Source organism: Myotis nattereri, assembly GCF_964212035.1.
Source record: "Myotis nattereri genome assembly, chromosome: 1".
In the NCBI taxonomy this organism is placed as follows: Eukaryota; Metazoa; Chordata; class Mammalia; order Chiroptera; family Vespertilionidae; genus Myotis; species Myotis nattereri.
Window position 1 is genome coordinate 34,626,252 of NC_138075.1, and position 15,674 is coordinate 34,641,925.

Consider the following 15,674-nt stretch of genomic DNA (forward strand, 5'->3'; position numbering starts at 1 on the left):
CAGAAATACAAGCGTGTAAATGCAAGTATATATGTAAAAGAATGTGATATTATTGTTTGTAATAGCCTCAAAGCAGAAACACTTCAAATGCCCATTTTCAGTAGAATAGATAGATATATTGTGTGTTTTGACAATGGGATACTTTATATCATTAAAATAAGCAACTTTGTCTATGTATAACAATACAGATGAATCTCACAAGCATATGCTAAACAAAAAAAAGCAAGATAAAGAGCATGTATATTATTATTTCATCATGTTATCATTTGAAAACAGGAAAAGTAAACTATATTGCTTAGTTGATATATAAAGCAAATCAAGGAAATGATTATTACAGAAGTCAGAATAGTGCTTACATCTGAGGAGGAGGATATGAGGAATATAAGGCCTTTTAGAGTACTCATAATATTCTGTTTCTTACATGGGTGGTAGTTATATAGGTGTTCTCTTTGTAATTTTGTTCATTAAACTGTTCATATAGTTTTTTTAAAATATATATTTTTTTATTTCAGAGAGGAAGGGAGAGGGGGGAAATAGAGATAGAAACATCAATGATGAGAGAGAATCATTGATTGGCTGCCTCCTGCACCATCCCCAATGGGGATCGAGCCCACTATCTGGGTATGTGCCCTGATCAGTAATTGAACCGTGACCTCCTGGTTCATAGGTCAACGCTCAACCACTGAGCCACGCTGACTGGGATCATATAGTTTTTATTCTACTGTCTGTGTATTGTTTTGAATTGTATGAAGTTGTAGTTTTGTAGGTCAAAAACAGTTAAATATTGGCAATTTCATATGGTGTAACATGTTTTATTTATAATTAAATTGCAAAAAGAAAAAATAGTTTATTCTCATATAACAGATGCTGAGTGTGGAGATACAGGGACAGTAAGACAATTGAAAGAATCAAAATGTACTTCACAAGTAAGTCAAATGTTTGGTTTCTAATTTCTCAGCAAAACATTCCAATTTAAATATTAGTTCATAATTTTATTTCAGATTTATTATAGTAAAGATTATTTATGTGAGGTATAGATGTTATTAGCTTAGTAATCAAGTGGCTATGATGTTATAGAATCTATTTCTTAGAGTTTTAGATTAAAAAATGAAGCTACAAAAAGTTTGTATGAAAATACACAAAAAGAGTTGTCATTAATAATTGACTATATATATTGACACCACAACTAAATTATAATGGAAGAAAACAATTTTGTTTGGTAAGATGGAATAATTTACCAAAGCAATTTAAGACCAGTGGTTACCATAAAAATATATTCAGAATATTTTTTAATAATAGAAATCATTAATGTTGATATATGTAGACATACTAGAGAAACAAATTGGTAATTATAAAATATTCAGGGGGAAGTAAGAAATGTATAGGAAATATAGTCAATAGTATTATAGTAATTATGTATGGTGCCAGTTGGGGTACTCAAAATATTGTGGGGAACACTATGTAAAGTATATTATTTTCTAACCATAAGCTGTACACCCTAACCAATACATAATTTAAAAATAAAATAAAGAACTTAAGAAAAACAAGAGAAGCAACATAGATTTTTTGCTGTAAAGAAATACAGGTAAAAAGCACATTTAGAGTTTTTTGTGGAGTGACCCAAACTGTTTCTGTAATGGAATTAGGTATAACAAACATATTTTAGAAACCACATTGCTAGCATATAAAATAATGTAAAGGAAAATTAGTTATTCAAGTTCTCAATTTTTGCTGAGAAAATAGTATAATGAATTTATAAAAGCAAAAAAAAAAAAATGCAAAGAACATATGCAATGAGAGCAAGATTGCTTAGAAGTAAATTACTTCTCCCTTTCAAGGAGATACCATATTCAACTCAACCCAGAGCATGATGTGGAAATTTTAAAAGAAAAATTGCTCATCATTCCCCCCCTCCCCCATTTTTGGACAGATATATTTTGTGTGTTTGGACAATTACTTTCATTAACTATTCTTATTTTACTTATTTTGCCTATCCTATATAATAAAAGGCTAATATGCAAATCAACTGAATGGCAGAAAGACCAGTTGCTATGACATGCACTGACCACCAGGGAGCAGGTGCTCAACACAGGAGCTGCCCCCTGGTGGTCAGTACACTCCCACAGGGGGAGCGCCACTCAGCCAGAAACCCTGAGCCGGGCTCACGACTGGTGAGCGCAGCAGCGGTGGTGGGAGCCTCTCTCACCTCCACAGCAGCACTAAGGATGTCCGGCTGCTAGCTTAGGCCCACTCTCTGGGGGGAGCAGGCCTAAGACATCAGTCGGACATCCCCTCAGGGCTCCCAGACTGTGAGAGGGTTCAGGCCGGGCTGAGGGACTCCCACCACCTCCCCCAAGTGCATGAATTTAGTGTACCGGGCCTCTAGTGTAATGATAATACCATACATTAATATGGTATTTTCCACTTCACACATTTTTATATATGTGAGTTTATTAATGCAATAACATTCATTTTTATAGTTTTCTGTTACTTTAAATTTGCAGGTTATACATGAAGAACATTTGGGGAAGCCAATAGATAATAATAATGAAGTAGAAGAAAGGGCTGAGAATTTTGCACAGACTTCTGAAATTCCTTTATTTTTAAGAACCCCTGAAGCTGTGAAAACACCTGAATCTTTGGAGAAATTACTGTTCTCTAAAACGCCCCCACTTGAAATGTAAGATTTTAATTAATAATTATAATTAAAGAACTTATGTTTTGAGTTACATAAATAATTGATAGGGATAGTAAAATGCCTATACCTTTAATAAGTTTTTATTATGGAATATGTCATCTGTACAAAGGAGATACACACTAATATAATGACCCTATGTACCTATAACCCTATTTAAACAATTATCAGTTATTAACATCCTGCCATTCTTGTTTCATGTATCTTCTACCCCATTTTTTCTGCAACATTTAGCTGGAGATGGCATAGATCCTGAGTACTTATCTAGTGCAATAGTCTACATATTTAACATTTTCCAAAGGATAAAAAAAAAATCTATGGAAAGTTTAAAATGCTATTACCCCATGTGGTAGATTGTAGACATCATTGAATAATGTTACAGCAGTCATTTTTCCTTATGTTGCAATGTCTAAAGCAAGAATTGCTTTTCTGTAACTAACATCAATAGGCATAAATATCTCTAAAATGATAATTTAACTTTGAAAACCATAGATTTTTAATTTGCAGCTAAGAAAATAGTGCTGCATTTTTACCTTTTATAGTTCACTCCCTTCCTTAATGCTGATCCCTGAGATTCCTCTAAACCCTATGTCAAACAGATTTCACTTCATCAGGAATCTCTCACCTGTGTTCTGCTATCTTTAAATTTTTTGTTAATTCTCACCTGAGGATATGTTTACTGATTTTTTTTTTTTAGAAAGAGGGGAAGGAGAGAGAGAGAGAGAGAGAGAGAGAGAGAGAGAGAGAGAGAGAGAGAGTGAGTTGAAAGAGAGACATCAATTGGCTGCCTCCTGCCCTGACCAGGAATCAAACCCACAACCTTTCAGTCTATGGAACGATGCTCCAACCAACTGAGCAACACTGGCCAGGGTTCTACAGCTATATTTTAAATTGCTAGTAAGAGTATTATATATATTAATGTAATACTGTTGACTCAAACACAGCATGTTCAAAGCGGACTCATCATCAAATCCAAGAACTGTAAAAGGATGTGGCAATCATATGCTAAAACCTCTTTTTATGGATGAGAAAACCGATCTATAAAGTTAAGTGATTCATTAATAGTCATAGAGGTAGTTATAGAAGTTATCTTCAGATTTCTTTGTATTTAACAAACACTTAATAGCAATGTCTAAGAATTTATAAATATTACTCATTTAATATTCACAGCTTTATGAAATGTAAGTACATTATTATTAATGAGGAAACAGAATTACAGGTGGTACAACTCATTAGTGTTAGAGTTGAGATTCAAACCCAGGCAGTTTTGCTTTCAGAATCCCTGCTTTTAACCACTGTTTTATATACTGTCTTACCTAATTATTTTCTCCAAATCTTTTTGTATTTATATACAAATCTTTTTGTATATAAAAACTGTTTTATATGCTATCTTGTCTATTGTTTCCAAATCCCTTATGCAACAATCTGACTTCTCATAAAGATTATAATTTTGTGACTGGCTTTCAGGACCTACAGAATCAAGGTTAAGAGTCTTGACTTTGAATCTGGATTGCTGCATCAAATCCCAGCTCTGGCACTACATTATTTGGAGCAAATTATTTAACCTTTCTATGCATCAAAATCCTGCTATAAAATGGAAGTGATAATAATAGTACCTATTTCATAGGGTTATTTGGGGGAATAAAGCACTTTAGTGGTGTTGGAAATACCTAGAATAGAGCCTGACAGTATATTCTCAGTGGGAATTATTATCATTCCATAATTGATTGTTTTACTCTATTTAACATTATTTTTCACCTTAAACCATCTTTTTCTCCTTAGGTTGTCACTTCAGTAGCTACTTTCTCCCTTTCCCTACCGTGTCAATTCTTACCTCTATGCCAGTGATTTTTCAACTGGTATGTGGCAATAATTTTTAAAACATGCAATACCTGACTGTTTAGTTGGGCACTGACCTCTTTTCCCTTAGATCAGTGGTTCTCAACCTTCCTAATGCCGTGACCCTTTAATACAGTTCCTCATGTTGTGGTGACCCCCAATTTCATTGTTACAAATTGAACATAATTAAAGCATAGTGATTAATCACAAAAACAATATGTAATTATATATGTGTTTCCCGATGGTCTTAGGCAACCCAAAGTTGCCCAAAGGGGTTGCAACCCACAGGTTGAGAACCGCTGCCTTAGATGGTCAAATAAAAAAAAATGACAACACAACAATAGCTGTCAGATGTGAATGAATCAAAATTATACCTACTTTTATTTGTAATAGCAGCAAAAAATATATTTTTTGGTGTGCCGCAGAATTTTAGTAATTAGCTTATATGTGCCATGAGATGAAAAAGGTTGAAAATCACTGCTCTATGACATTTGTTATGGTACTTACCACTCTGCAATATTAAATAATATGTTTTTAACATTTTGGTGATTTCTTATTTCTTTATAACAGAAACAGAAATACAATGCCTGAAGATCAAACACAAAAAGAATCCCCTGGGTTTTCTTTTCTTATGAGTTATACTTCTAGATCACCTGGATTGAATTTATTTGATTCTTCTATATTTGATTCAGAAACCTCATCAGATAAGGTAACATGAGAAGCTAAAGTTTTATTTCTGAAGAAAAAAAAATGTACACTAGAACCTTAAGGAATTTTATTTCTTTAGTACCAAACTATCTTGGGACAAAGGCAATTTTTAAAAAGATTCTGAATATTGATAAATAGCAAAGTTCACCCATTATTTTTTATTTTCAACCTCAGGTGCCCCAAATTGACATCTACACTAATAAAAGAGAAAAATGGTAATTGGCGTACGACGATACCCTTTTCATTGGCTAATCAGGGCTATATGCAAATTAACTGCCAACTATGATTGGCAGTTAACTGCCAACTAAGATTGGCAGTTAACTGCCAACAAGATGGCGGTTAATTTGCATATGTAGGCACAATGCAGGGAGGCGAAAGGGAAAGCAGGAAGAAGCCCTCTGCCACTGACAGTGATGGGAAACCCAGGGGGGAGCTAAGAGCTGGGGGGCAGGGCAAAGGCGGCCCTGGGGCCGCCTTTGCCCTGCCCCCCAGCCATGATCGGATAATCAGGCGCCTTTGCCGCCCTGGCCAGTGATAGCAGGAAGTAGGGGTGGAGCCAGCGATGGGAGCTGGACATGGTCGAAGCTGGCAGTCCCGGGAGCTAGGGGTCCCTTGCCTGGGCCTAAAGCGGAGCCCACGATCGCGGGGCCGCTGCAGCTGCGGGTCCCTGCTGTCCGAGCCGGACGCCTCAGCCAGAGGTGTTAGGCCTGGGCAGGGGCGGAGCCTGCAACCGCGGGGAGCTGGGGGTCCCCTGCCCAGGCCTGACACCTCTGCCGGAGGCCTCAGGCCTGGTCAAGGGGCCGATCCGGTGATTGGTGATCGGAGGGTGATGAGGGTCAACTCCTCTGGCCGAGGCATCAGGCCTGGGTGGGGGGCGGAGCTGGGGGTTGGGGGGATATGATGGTCCCCTTGCCCAGGCCTGAAGCCTGGGTCAGAGGCGTCAGGCTTGGGCGGGGGGTGGAGCAAGCAATCAGAGGGAGATGGGGGTCCCTTGCCCAGGCATGATTCCTGGGCCAGAGGCCTCAGGCCTGGGCTGGGGGCAGAACCAGTGATGGGGGGAAATGAGGGTCGCCTGCCCAGGCCTGACGCCTCTGACAGAGGCGTCAGGCCTGGGCAAGGGGCCGATCCTGTGATTGGAGGGTGATGGGGGTCAACGCCTGAGGGCTCCCAGTATGTGAGAGGGGGCAGGCTGGGCTGAGGGACACTCCCCCCACACACACACCCAGTGCACGAATTTCGTGCACCGGGCCCCTAGTATATTTATAAAAAAAGAATCTCAGGGCAGGAATGCTTTGAATTGCAGTTAAAGGCAGTTTAAAAATTAATTTGGTTTTATAATTTATGTGTTTAACTTCTAAACAAATTTCCTATATTCTCAGTGTAAAAACTCCAGGTTATTAGTTGGTCTTTCTATCTACATGAGTGTATATAACAACATTATAATCAAACTAGTAGCCCTGTGCACAAATCCGTGCGCCAGTAGCTCTCTGCGGGGCCTGACCACTCCACGCCTGCTGCCCAGAGGCTCTCCGTGGCCCAGAGGCCCATCTGTGGCCGGGTGCAAAACGCTTGCCTCGTCGCCACGGCGATGAAGCAAACATTCTGCCAGGCCTCTCATGCTGCCTGCTCTCAGTGGCCACCCCCACCCCTGGGACTGGGGGATTCCAGCAGGGCTGAAAGGACTGGGCACCTCCATCTTGTGACTATGGGCGCTACCATCTTTGTGACAGAGTGATGGTTAATTTGCATATTACCCTTTTATTAGATAGGATAATTTTTTTTTAAAATATATTTTATTGATTTTTTACAGAGAGGAAGGGAGAGGGATAGAGAGTTAGAAACATCGATGAGAGAGAAACATCGATCAGCTGCCTCCTGCACACTCCCCACTGGGGATGTGCCCACAACCAAGGTACATGCCCTTGACCGGAATTGAACCTGGGACCCTTGAGTTCACAGGCTGACGCTCTATCCACTGAGCCAAGCCGGTTAGGGCTAGATAGGATAATTTTAAAAGACCTAAAGAATTTCCATTTAATAGTGATTTCTCCTGTTAAGTGATAGAAATCATGATAAAGTACTTACTTCTGTATTTAGCAATTGAAACTGAAAATTAAGACTATGTACTTTATTTGATTAGTAGAGATAGTATAGCATAGTGATTAACACTAGACTCTGACACCAGACCACTTGGGTGTATACTGGATGTAGGATTTTGAATATGTAAGACTCTATTTTTCATCTGTAAAATGAAAATAATAACTTTTACCATAGGGGGTTTTTTTTACTATTAAGTGGATTTATGTATATAAAACACTTAGAAAAGTTCAAACCATTTAATGCCATAAGTAGCAGTGTAATATAATATAAATATTATATTGTTATTGCTCAACTAATTTAGTCACAGTTAGCCAATTTTATGTGGATTAGAATATTTTATTCCTACATCTAATACATAATATTAAAATGTTGATATTATAAATTTATTGATGGGTGACATAGTATTAGTGTACAATTTGTAGTATTTTATGTCTTCACCTTTGATCTCAATTTATCTAAATGATTATTTCAAAAACAGTAATCCCTAGAGGAATTAAAAAATAGACTATAGTTAATTAATTCTCATTTACAATAGTAACATAAATGCAAAACACATGTATGTAACTTTAGCAGGAAATATGTCCATTTGGATAAAGAAAAAATATAATTGAATATATCAAAAGATATATGACATACCTGTATAGGTAGAAAATATTGTAAGTATATATTTCTTCCCCAAATAATTTATAAATATCCAATTCTAATTGGAGTCCTGGCAAGCTGATTTACCTTTAATCTTTTGTTTTGATTTTGTAGTAGTAGGGTTGAGGAATAAGATTGGCATAATAATTACTAAGTTTTCTGACTAAGAGTAATAAAAATGTTAAAAAAAATAAGATTTGTAATAAACTGAAGTGGAACTCTAAGATGACATTTAACCCAAAGGAAGGCAGAGAAGGAACAGCAAACAAGATACATAGGAAGAAAGTGGAAAAAAAAATAGTAAAATGTTTGATGAAAATATGAAATTTTAAAATAATTCCATTCACCATAAATGGACTGAACACTCCATTAAAAGGTAGAGATTGTAAGAATGGATAAAAAGCATGACCCAACTATAAGTTATCTATAAGATAACACTTTAAATATAAAGACAAAGACAGATTGAAAGTAAATGGATGGAAAAGGTATATCATGAAAACTGTAAGCGTAAGGTCACAATGGCTCTACTAATAGCATTTTAGGTAATCTTCAAGGCAAAGAATATTGACAGAGATAAAAAGGAACATTTCATAAGGATAAGAGGGTCAATTATTAAGGAAGATATAACAATGACAAATGTGTACATGCCAACTAACAGCATCAAAATACAAAACAAAAATTGACAGAATTAAGGGAGAAATAGGCAAAAACACAAACTAAGTTGGAGATTTTTAAACAATTAAAATCTGTCAGCAATTTATATAATTAAACAACAGTCAATAAATGTATGTTATAAAATCTGAACAACACTATTGATCCCCTTGACCTAACTTACATTTATAGAACACCACACCCAGCAACTGATGGTGCATTCACCAAGACAGATCATAATCTGGGCCATAAAATGTCTTAATAAATTTCTCAGACCACAATAGAATTAAATTAGAAATCAATAGGAAGGTGTTGGGAAAATCCTAAATATGTAGGGTATGGGTCAAAGAAGAAATCATGAAAAAAAATAGAAAAATTTTGAAGTGAATGATTGTAAACATTTAGCATATCAAAAACTGTGGAATGCTTCCAAAACCAGAGCAAAATGATCACTTTAAGTAATTGATAATTTAGATAATTAAATTAATAGAAAAGAAGAGAGGTCTAAAATTAGTGACCTAAGGTTCCATCTTGAAAAGCTAGAAAAAAAAACCAAAGTAAAAATAAGAAAGATAAATCAATGAAGTAGAAAACAAGCAGAGAAAATTAACAAAGCCAAGTTGGGCCTTTGAAGAATATTAACAAAATTTATAAACTGCCCAGTGGTTGAGCATCAACCTATGAACCAGGAGGACACAGCTCAATTCCTGGTCAGGCCATGTGCCAAGGTTGTGGGCTCCATCCCCGGTATGGGTTGTGCGGGAGACAGCCTGTCAATGATTTTCTCTCATCATTGATGTTTCTATCTCTCTCTCCCTCTCCCTTCCTCTCTGAAATTAATAAAATATATATTTAGAAAAAGGAAAAAGAAACTGCATTGTATGTCACTATGGAGAAATATTAAAATGCCATTAAAATCAGGTTTTGGAAGAATAATAACATAAAAAATGCTCATAATGCAATATTAAGTTTTAAAAGAACAGAAACCTGTTGTAAGGATTCCTTTTTTTTCTTTTAAATCCTCACTGAGGGTATTTTTTCCATTGATTTTCAGAGAGAGTGGAAAGGAGGGGGGATGGAGGGAGAGTGAGAGAGAGAAACATCGACGTGAGACACATTGACTGATTGCCTTCCGCATATGCTCCAACTGGGCCCAGGGATGGAACCTGCAACCCAGGTCCATGCCCTTGACTGGAATCGAACCCTAGACCCTTTGGTGCACTGGCTGATACTCTAACCACTGAGCCGGCCAAGGCCATGATTCCATTTTTTAAAAGCTTGTTTTACAGAGAAAACAGGCTTTGGCAGCAAAACTTGATCTGAAGTGACGTGAAGCTATCATACTTCCTATTACTTTAAAAATATATATCTTTATTATTGAAAGTCTTAGAGATGTCCCCTTTTTTTCTCTCTTTGAACCCCTCCATCTCCTTTTTACCTCCTTCCCAAGCCTACTGCACTATTGTCTGTGTTCAATAGTGCATTATGCATATAAATTCTTTAGTTAATCTCTTCCTGCCCTCCTCCCTGCCCCACTTCTCTCTGAGATTGGTCAGTCTGTTCCATGTTTCCATGTCTCTGGATCTATTTTGTTCCTCAGTTTATTTTGTTCATTATATTCCACATAAGAGAGATCGTGTGATACTTGTCTTTCTCTGACTGGCTTATTTCACTTAGCATATAGGCAGGAAAACAATACCAAGAGCCCTAACCAGTTTGGCTCAGTGGATAGAGCATCAGCCTGCAGACTGAAGGGTACTGGGTTCGATTCCGGTCAAGGGCATGTACCTTGGTTGTGGGCACATCCCCAGTAGGGGGTGTGCAGGAGGCAGCTGATCGATGTTTCTCTCTCATTGATGTTTCTAACTCTCTATTCCTCTCCCTTCCTCTCTGTAGAAAATCAATAAAATATATTTAAAAACAAAAAACAATACCAAGAACCTGATTTGTAAAAAAGGGTTCAGAATAAAGCAAAAGTTAATTAGAATTTTAGGTTTTATTAATATTCCAAAGTAGGAACTTCCTTAGTAAAATATATGTTGCCTACTAATATTTTATCAGTGTCCAGAATCAAATCAATAAGCCTTATTTTAATATAATCAAATGATAGGTTATGAAGATAAATCTCTTTTTAAGTACAGTAGTGTACTATATAGAATGTTGCTGTTTTGTCTACTCTGATTATGCTTACTAGAAGAACCAGGCTTTAGATTCAAATATAAATGCTATGTATACTGTTTTACTGATTTTATGAATAATACTTAATGGAAATTATTTTTCAGTTTAATGAACACTATTCTGCAGGAAATTTAAATCCTCTCTCGTCACAACAAGAAGTTGGTAAGTGATATGTAGTTTGCATCTACTGGTATATTCATGAGGGATACTAGTCTGTACTTTACTTTTCTGGTAGTGTCCTTTTCTGGTTTTGGTATCAAGTTAATGCTAGCTTTATACAATGAGTTTGGGAGTGTTCCCTCCTCTTTGATTTTTTTTGGGAAGAGTTTGAGAAGGGTTGGTGTTAATACATCTTTAAATGTTTGGTAAAATTCACCAGTGAAGCCATCTGACCTTATTTCTGACAGTATTATTGATATCTCTTCATATCTAAAATACCTGTTGACATTATAGCCGGGCCGGTGTGGTCGAACATTGTCCTATGCACCAAAAGGTTGCTGGTTTGATTTCCTGGTCAGGGCATGCCTAGTCAGGGTGTGTGTGGGAGGCAACCGATCATATATCTCTCTCTCTCTCTCTCTCTCTCTCTCTCTCTCTCTCTCTCTCTCTCTCTCTCTCTCTCTCTTCAATATTTTAGTTCTTTCTGGACCTGTAGCTATATTTTATCAATCTTCCTTTAAATCTACTGAATGTCAGTGGAACAATAAAGTGAAAAAGGCAGAAAGTACTCAGGTATCTGTAATCAACCCATCCATCCACCTACCCACCCACTCACCCTACTGCTGGCTGGTTCAGATTTATTTAGGGTGAAATAACTGAGATGTTTAAAAATATATGAAATTTCTACGTGGCACAAACGAAATTGTTTTGCTTAATGCACTCGTTGAATTGGTTCTCTATGGAAAAATATAGGTGCTTTAAAAGACTTGTTTCAGGTAAGTCTTTGGATTACTGTACATTTTAAATTATTTAACAACAATTATAATTAAGATGTTGAAAATATATCTATAGTATTAAATAATAAAATGAATGAAAAAGAATATTTTTCCTTAATAACAATTCTGGGAATTGTTATTTTTTATGTAAAGTTGATTTTTAAAATTTTATTTTAAAACTATAGAGCCCTTTTCATTGTTCTGTTATTTCCTAGACCAGTGATGGCGAACATTTTGAGCTCGGCATGTCAGCATTTTGAAAAACCCTAACTTAACTCTGGTGCCGTGTCACATATAGAAATTTTTTTTATATTTGCAACCATAGTAAAACAAAGACTTATATTTTTGATATTTATTTTATATATTTAAATGCCATTTAACAAAAATCAATCAAAAAAATGAGTTCGCGTCACCTCTGACACTCGTGTCATAGGTTCGCCATCACTGACCTAGACCAATGTCATTAGCAGTAATTGTAGTTACTCATAAATAATATTTGAATACGTTTGACTTATGCGATGTCTCTTAGATCCAATATTTCTTTCTCCATTCTTTTTGCTGTGATTTTAGGTAAGGCCAAGCTTTTATCATCTCTTTTCTGTTATTTCCACTTCTAGACACTCTCCCAGCCTTTCTACATATCCTCTCCTGAATAACTCTTATATAAAGAAGTAGAAGTCCTGTCATATCTCTTCTTGAAGATGTTTAGTGGCTTTCATTTACTTACCAAATGAAGCCCAGTTCTGTAGCTGGACATACAGCAGTTTTTCCAAGCTTATCTTCATTAATTCCCTTTTAATAACTTATTTCTCAGTGCTCCTGAAAGCTGAATTGTTTTCTGTCACCTGTATATTTTCTATGCATACCTATTTCTGTGCCTCTGTGCTATATTCTCCATTTGAGTTCTTTACCCTTCCTTCCACCTTATATACTACTTCTTTATGTACTTGAGTACAAATTACTTTAAAGTAGAATTTAAGTTTGAATCTCAATAACCTTCCATACTACAAAGGATAGTACTTTGCACATACGAGAAATACAGTTAAATATCTGCATGATAGATAAATGATTCAATGTTATCCTATTGTAAGCTGTATACTGTAATTTAGTAGGTTATGCAAATTATGTAACATGAATAGCATGATATTATGTATATATTTTCTTCAGGAAACTTATTTGGGAAACCAGAAGATGCCTTTACATTTTCTTTTCCATCAGACTCTTCAACTCATGCATTTGGAGCTGGAAAATTTGATTTTAGTTTTCCATTTTCATTTGAACAGGATCAAAACTCAACACCCCCTTCTTCTGGAAAAGGTTTTTCATCTTCCTCACAAAATACAACTCAGTTTACTTTTTTTTGAACTAATTACTAAGTTCTTGAATTATTTTACTGCTCTGTAAACCTCTAGGGCAGTGATGGCAAACCTATGACACGCGTGTCAGAGGTGACACGCGAACTCTTTTTTTGGTTGATTTTGTTAAATGGCATTTAAATATATAAAATAAATATCAAAAATATAAGTCTTTGTTTTACTATGGTTGCAAATATAAAAAAATTTCTATATATGACACGGCACCAGAGTTAAGTTAGGGTTTTTCAAAATGCTGACACGCCGAGCTCAAAAAGTTCGTCATCACTGCTCTAGGGCATAAATTTACATTATTAAAATATGAAGACTTTTTTGTTGATTAAAGCAATAATGGGTTATCATAATGATATTATTTTATTATATTATTTAAATATTGAAGGAAATTAAGCCCATGTCATTTAATTTTGTTTTTATTGTGGTATTAGCTATCACTATCATTATTTTGGTTTTGATTTTGCAAGCCATATTCAAGCAGAATTTCTACTAATCTTAATAGAATTTGATATTTTTTCCTTTAATCTTTATTATAAATATTAAGCCTGCTTCTCCACAGAATCTAAGTTTCATTTTGGTAGTATTTTAGGTGCTTTGATAAGGACAAGAACTCCTTCATGCCATCAGAAGACCTTTTAGCAGTAACTATGCAGAATTAATGTTGAGATATACTTAGTTTTTAGCTACTAAAAAGTGCTTTTAAAATTACTGTGTTTCACTTACACTTTACTCTCGCAATATAAAGAGTAATACCTTAATAATATGTATGTTCTTATAATACAACAAAGGATAAAATTATAATTTTATCAGTTTTTTTTCAGTTTCTTTAGTGGAAGAAAAGGAAATGTGAAACATAATTTTCTGAAAATCGGATTGTTGTCGTAATGGTAACACTGTTAATGTATTTTTTTTGCTTAAATATTTTTAAAGAACATTTAAAATTTTGTTTCCCGTCTTCAACAAAAATCTGTTTTATGTACAGCATTTGCTTGTTAATCAGTTCTATAGCTTAAGTGAAGATATTTAAAATTTTATGAAATTATATAAACACATTGCTCAATATCATTGTATTTTGTGTTTTTTTAATTAGTTGTATCGAGTTATTAAGTAATAAAGAATTTGACTCCATATTTTGGATTTAAAGCCTCACCCTGTTTTCTTCCCCTTTTGCCCTATATTTAGTCAAGCTGATAAGAAAGCCCAGATGTTCCCTCCTTTGGCACCACATTAAAACAATCTATAGAAACTCTTGCTCCAGCTCCACCCCTACTGATATAAAAACCCAAAGCCAGTCTTCTTCCCCTGCTCTCTTAAGCCATTTTCATACCAGCTTAGAATGTCTGGTCTTCTCTCTTCAGAAAAATGTTATTATGCAAGTAACAAGACTTCTCATATCCTATTGGAGTGTGTTTGGTGTTATATCTCAATATCCTAAGCAAATTTGGAGTGAGAGTCTATCTTGCTTCTTTAGGATGTTCACAACATATCACAATTGTATTAAATTAAGACTTCTCAAAGTGTATTTTTAGAAGTATAAGGATGACATATAACTAATGATAGAAAAAATTTAAGAGAACTTTGGACTGTGTTTTTAAAAACAAAACAAAACACAAAACTTTCAACAACAATTGAAAGATGAACGGTTGAAAGTGAAGCTGGAGGGGGTTGTTTTTTGTGGAGTTTGTTTCCTCATAAAGGAATGGAGAGAGAGACATAGAAACATCAATGATGAGAGAGAATCATTGACCAGCTGCCTTCTGCTCATTCCCTACTGGGGACTGAGCCCCAAAACCCAAGCATATGACCTGACCAGGGATAGAACTGTGATCTCCTGATTTATAGGTCAACAATCAACCACTGAGCCACACCGGCTGGGCTGGAGGGTTGTTTTTTTAAAATCCTCACTGGAGGGTAGGTTTTTATTGATTTTAGGAGAGAGAGAGAGAGAGAGAGAGAGAGAGAGAGAGAGAGAGAGACAGACATCGATCTGTTGCCTACCATATGCACTCTACCAGGGATCGAACATGGAACCTAGGTATGTACCCTGACCGGGAATCAAACCTGCAACCTTTGGTACGGGATGATGCTCCAACCAACTGAGCCACATGGGCCAGGGCTGGAGTTTTACTTTTTATTTCAAATATTTTATTGACTCTACAATTGAATTAAATGATAGTTTTGGTAAAAACATTGAACTATATTTGAAAAAGAAGAAAAATGTTATTGACTTGTCATTTATTAAGAGGGTCAAAATGGGTTTTAGCCTTGAGAGACCCAGTGATTCTATGGTTTATTTTTACTTTAAATAAATGCCTACCACACCAGTAGAGTTAGATTTATCATGTATTAATAAATGAGGTAAAGTAAAATATGTATTTTAAAAATATCTAAAGTGTGCAGGATATTTTGAGGGCATATAGAAGAGCTAAAAGACATAGTGTTGTTTTTTAAATTGAATTTATTGTGGTGATATTGGTTCACAAAATCATACAGGTTTCAAGTCTACAACTCAATAAAACTTCATCTGCATGCTGCACATGCACTCATTGCCCCAAGCAA

General features: G+C 35.7%; 1 protein-coding gene across 1 annotated transcript in view; it reads left to right on the top strand.

The window, feature by feature from the left end:
- Positions 1-13,112, top strand: part of LOC308535454 (protein SIX6OS1) — a gene marked incomplete at both ends in the record, with an annotated part of 38,571 nt that extends 25,459 nt beyond the window's left edge. Inside the window, 5 exons of the mRNA XM_081114358.1 lie at positions 865-926; positions 2,505-2,680; positions 5,105-5,243; positions 10,918-10,975; positions 12,916-13,112. Of these exons, the coding sequence (XP_080970484.1) occupies positions 865-926; positions 2,505-2,680; positions 5,105-5,243; positions 10,918-10,975; positions 12,916-13,112 (632 nt within the window). The remainder of the gene's footprint in view (positions 1-864; positions 927-2,504; positions 2,681-5,104; positions 5,244-10,917; positions 10,976-12,915) is intronic.
- Positions 13,113-15,674: the final 2,562 nt, after the last annotated feature.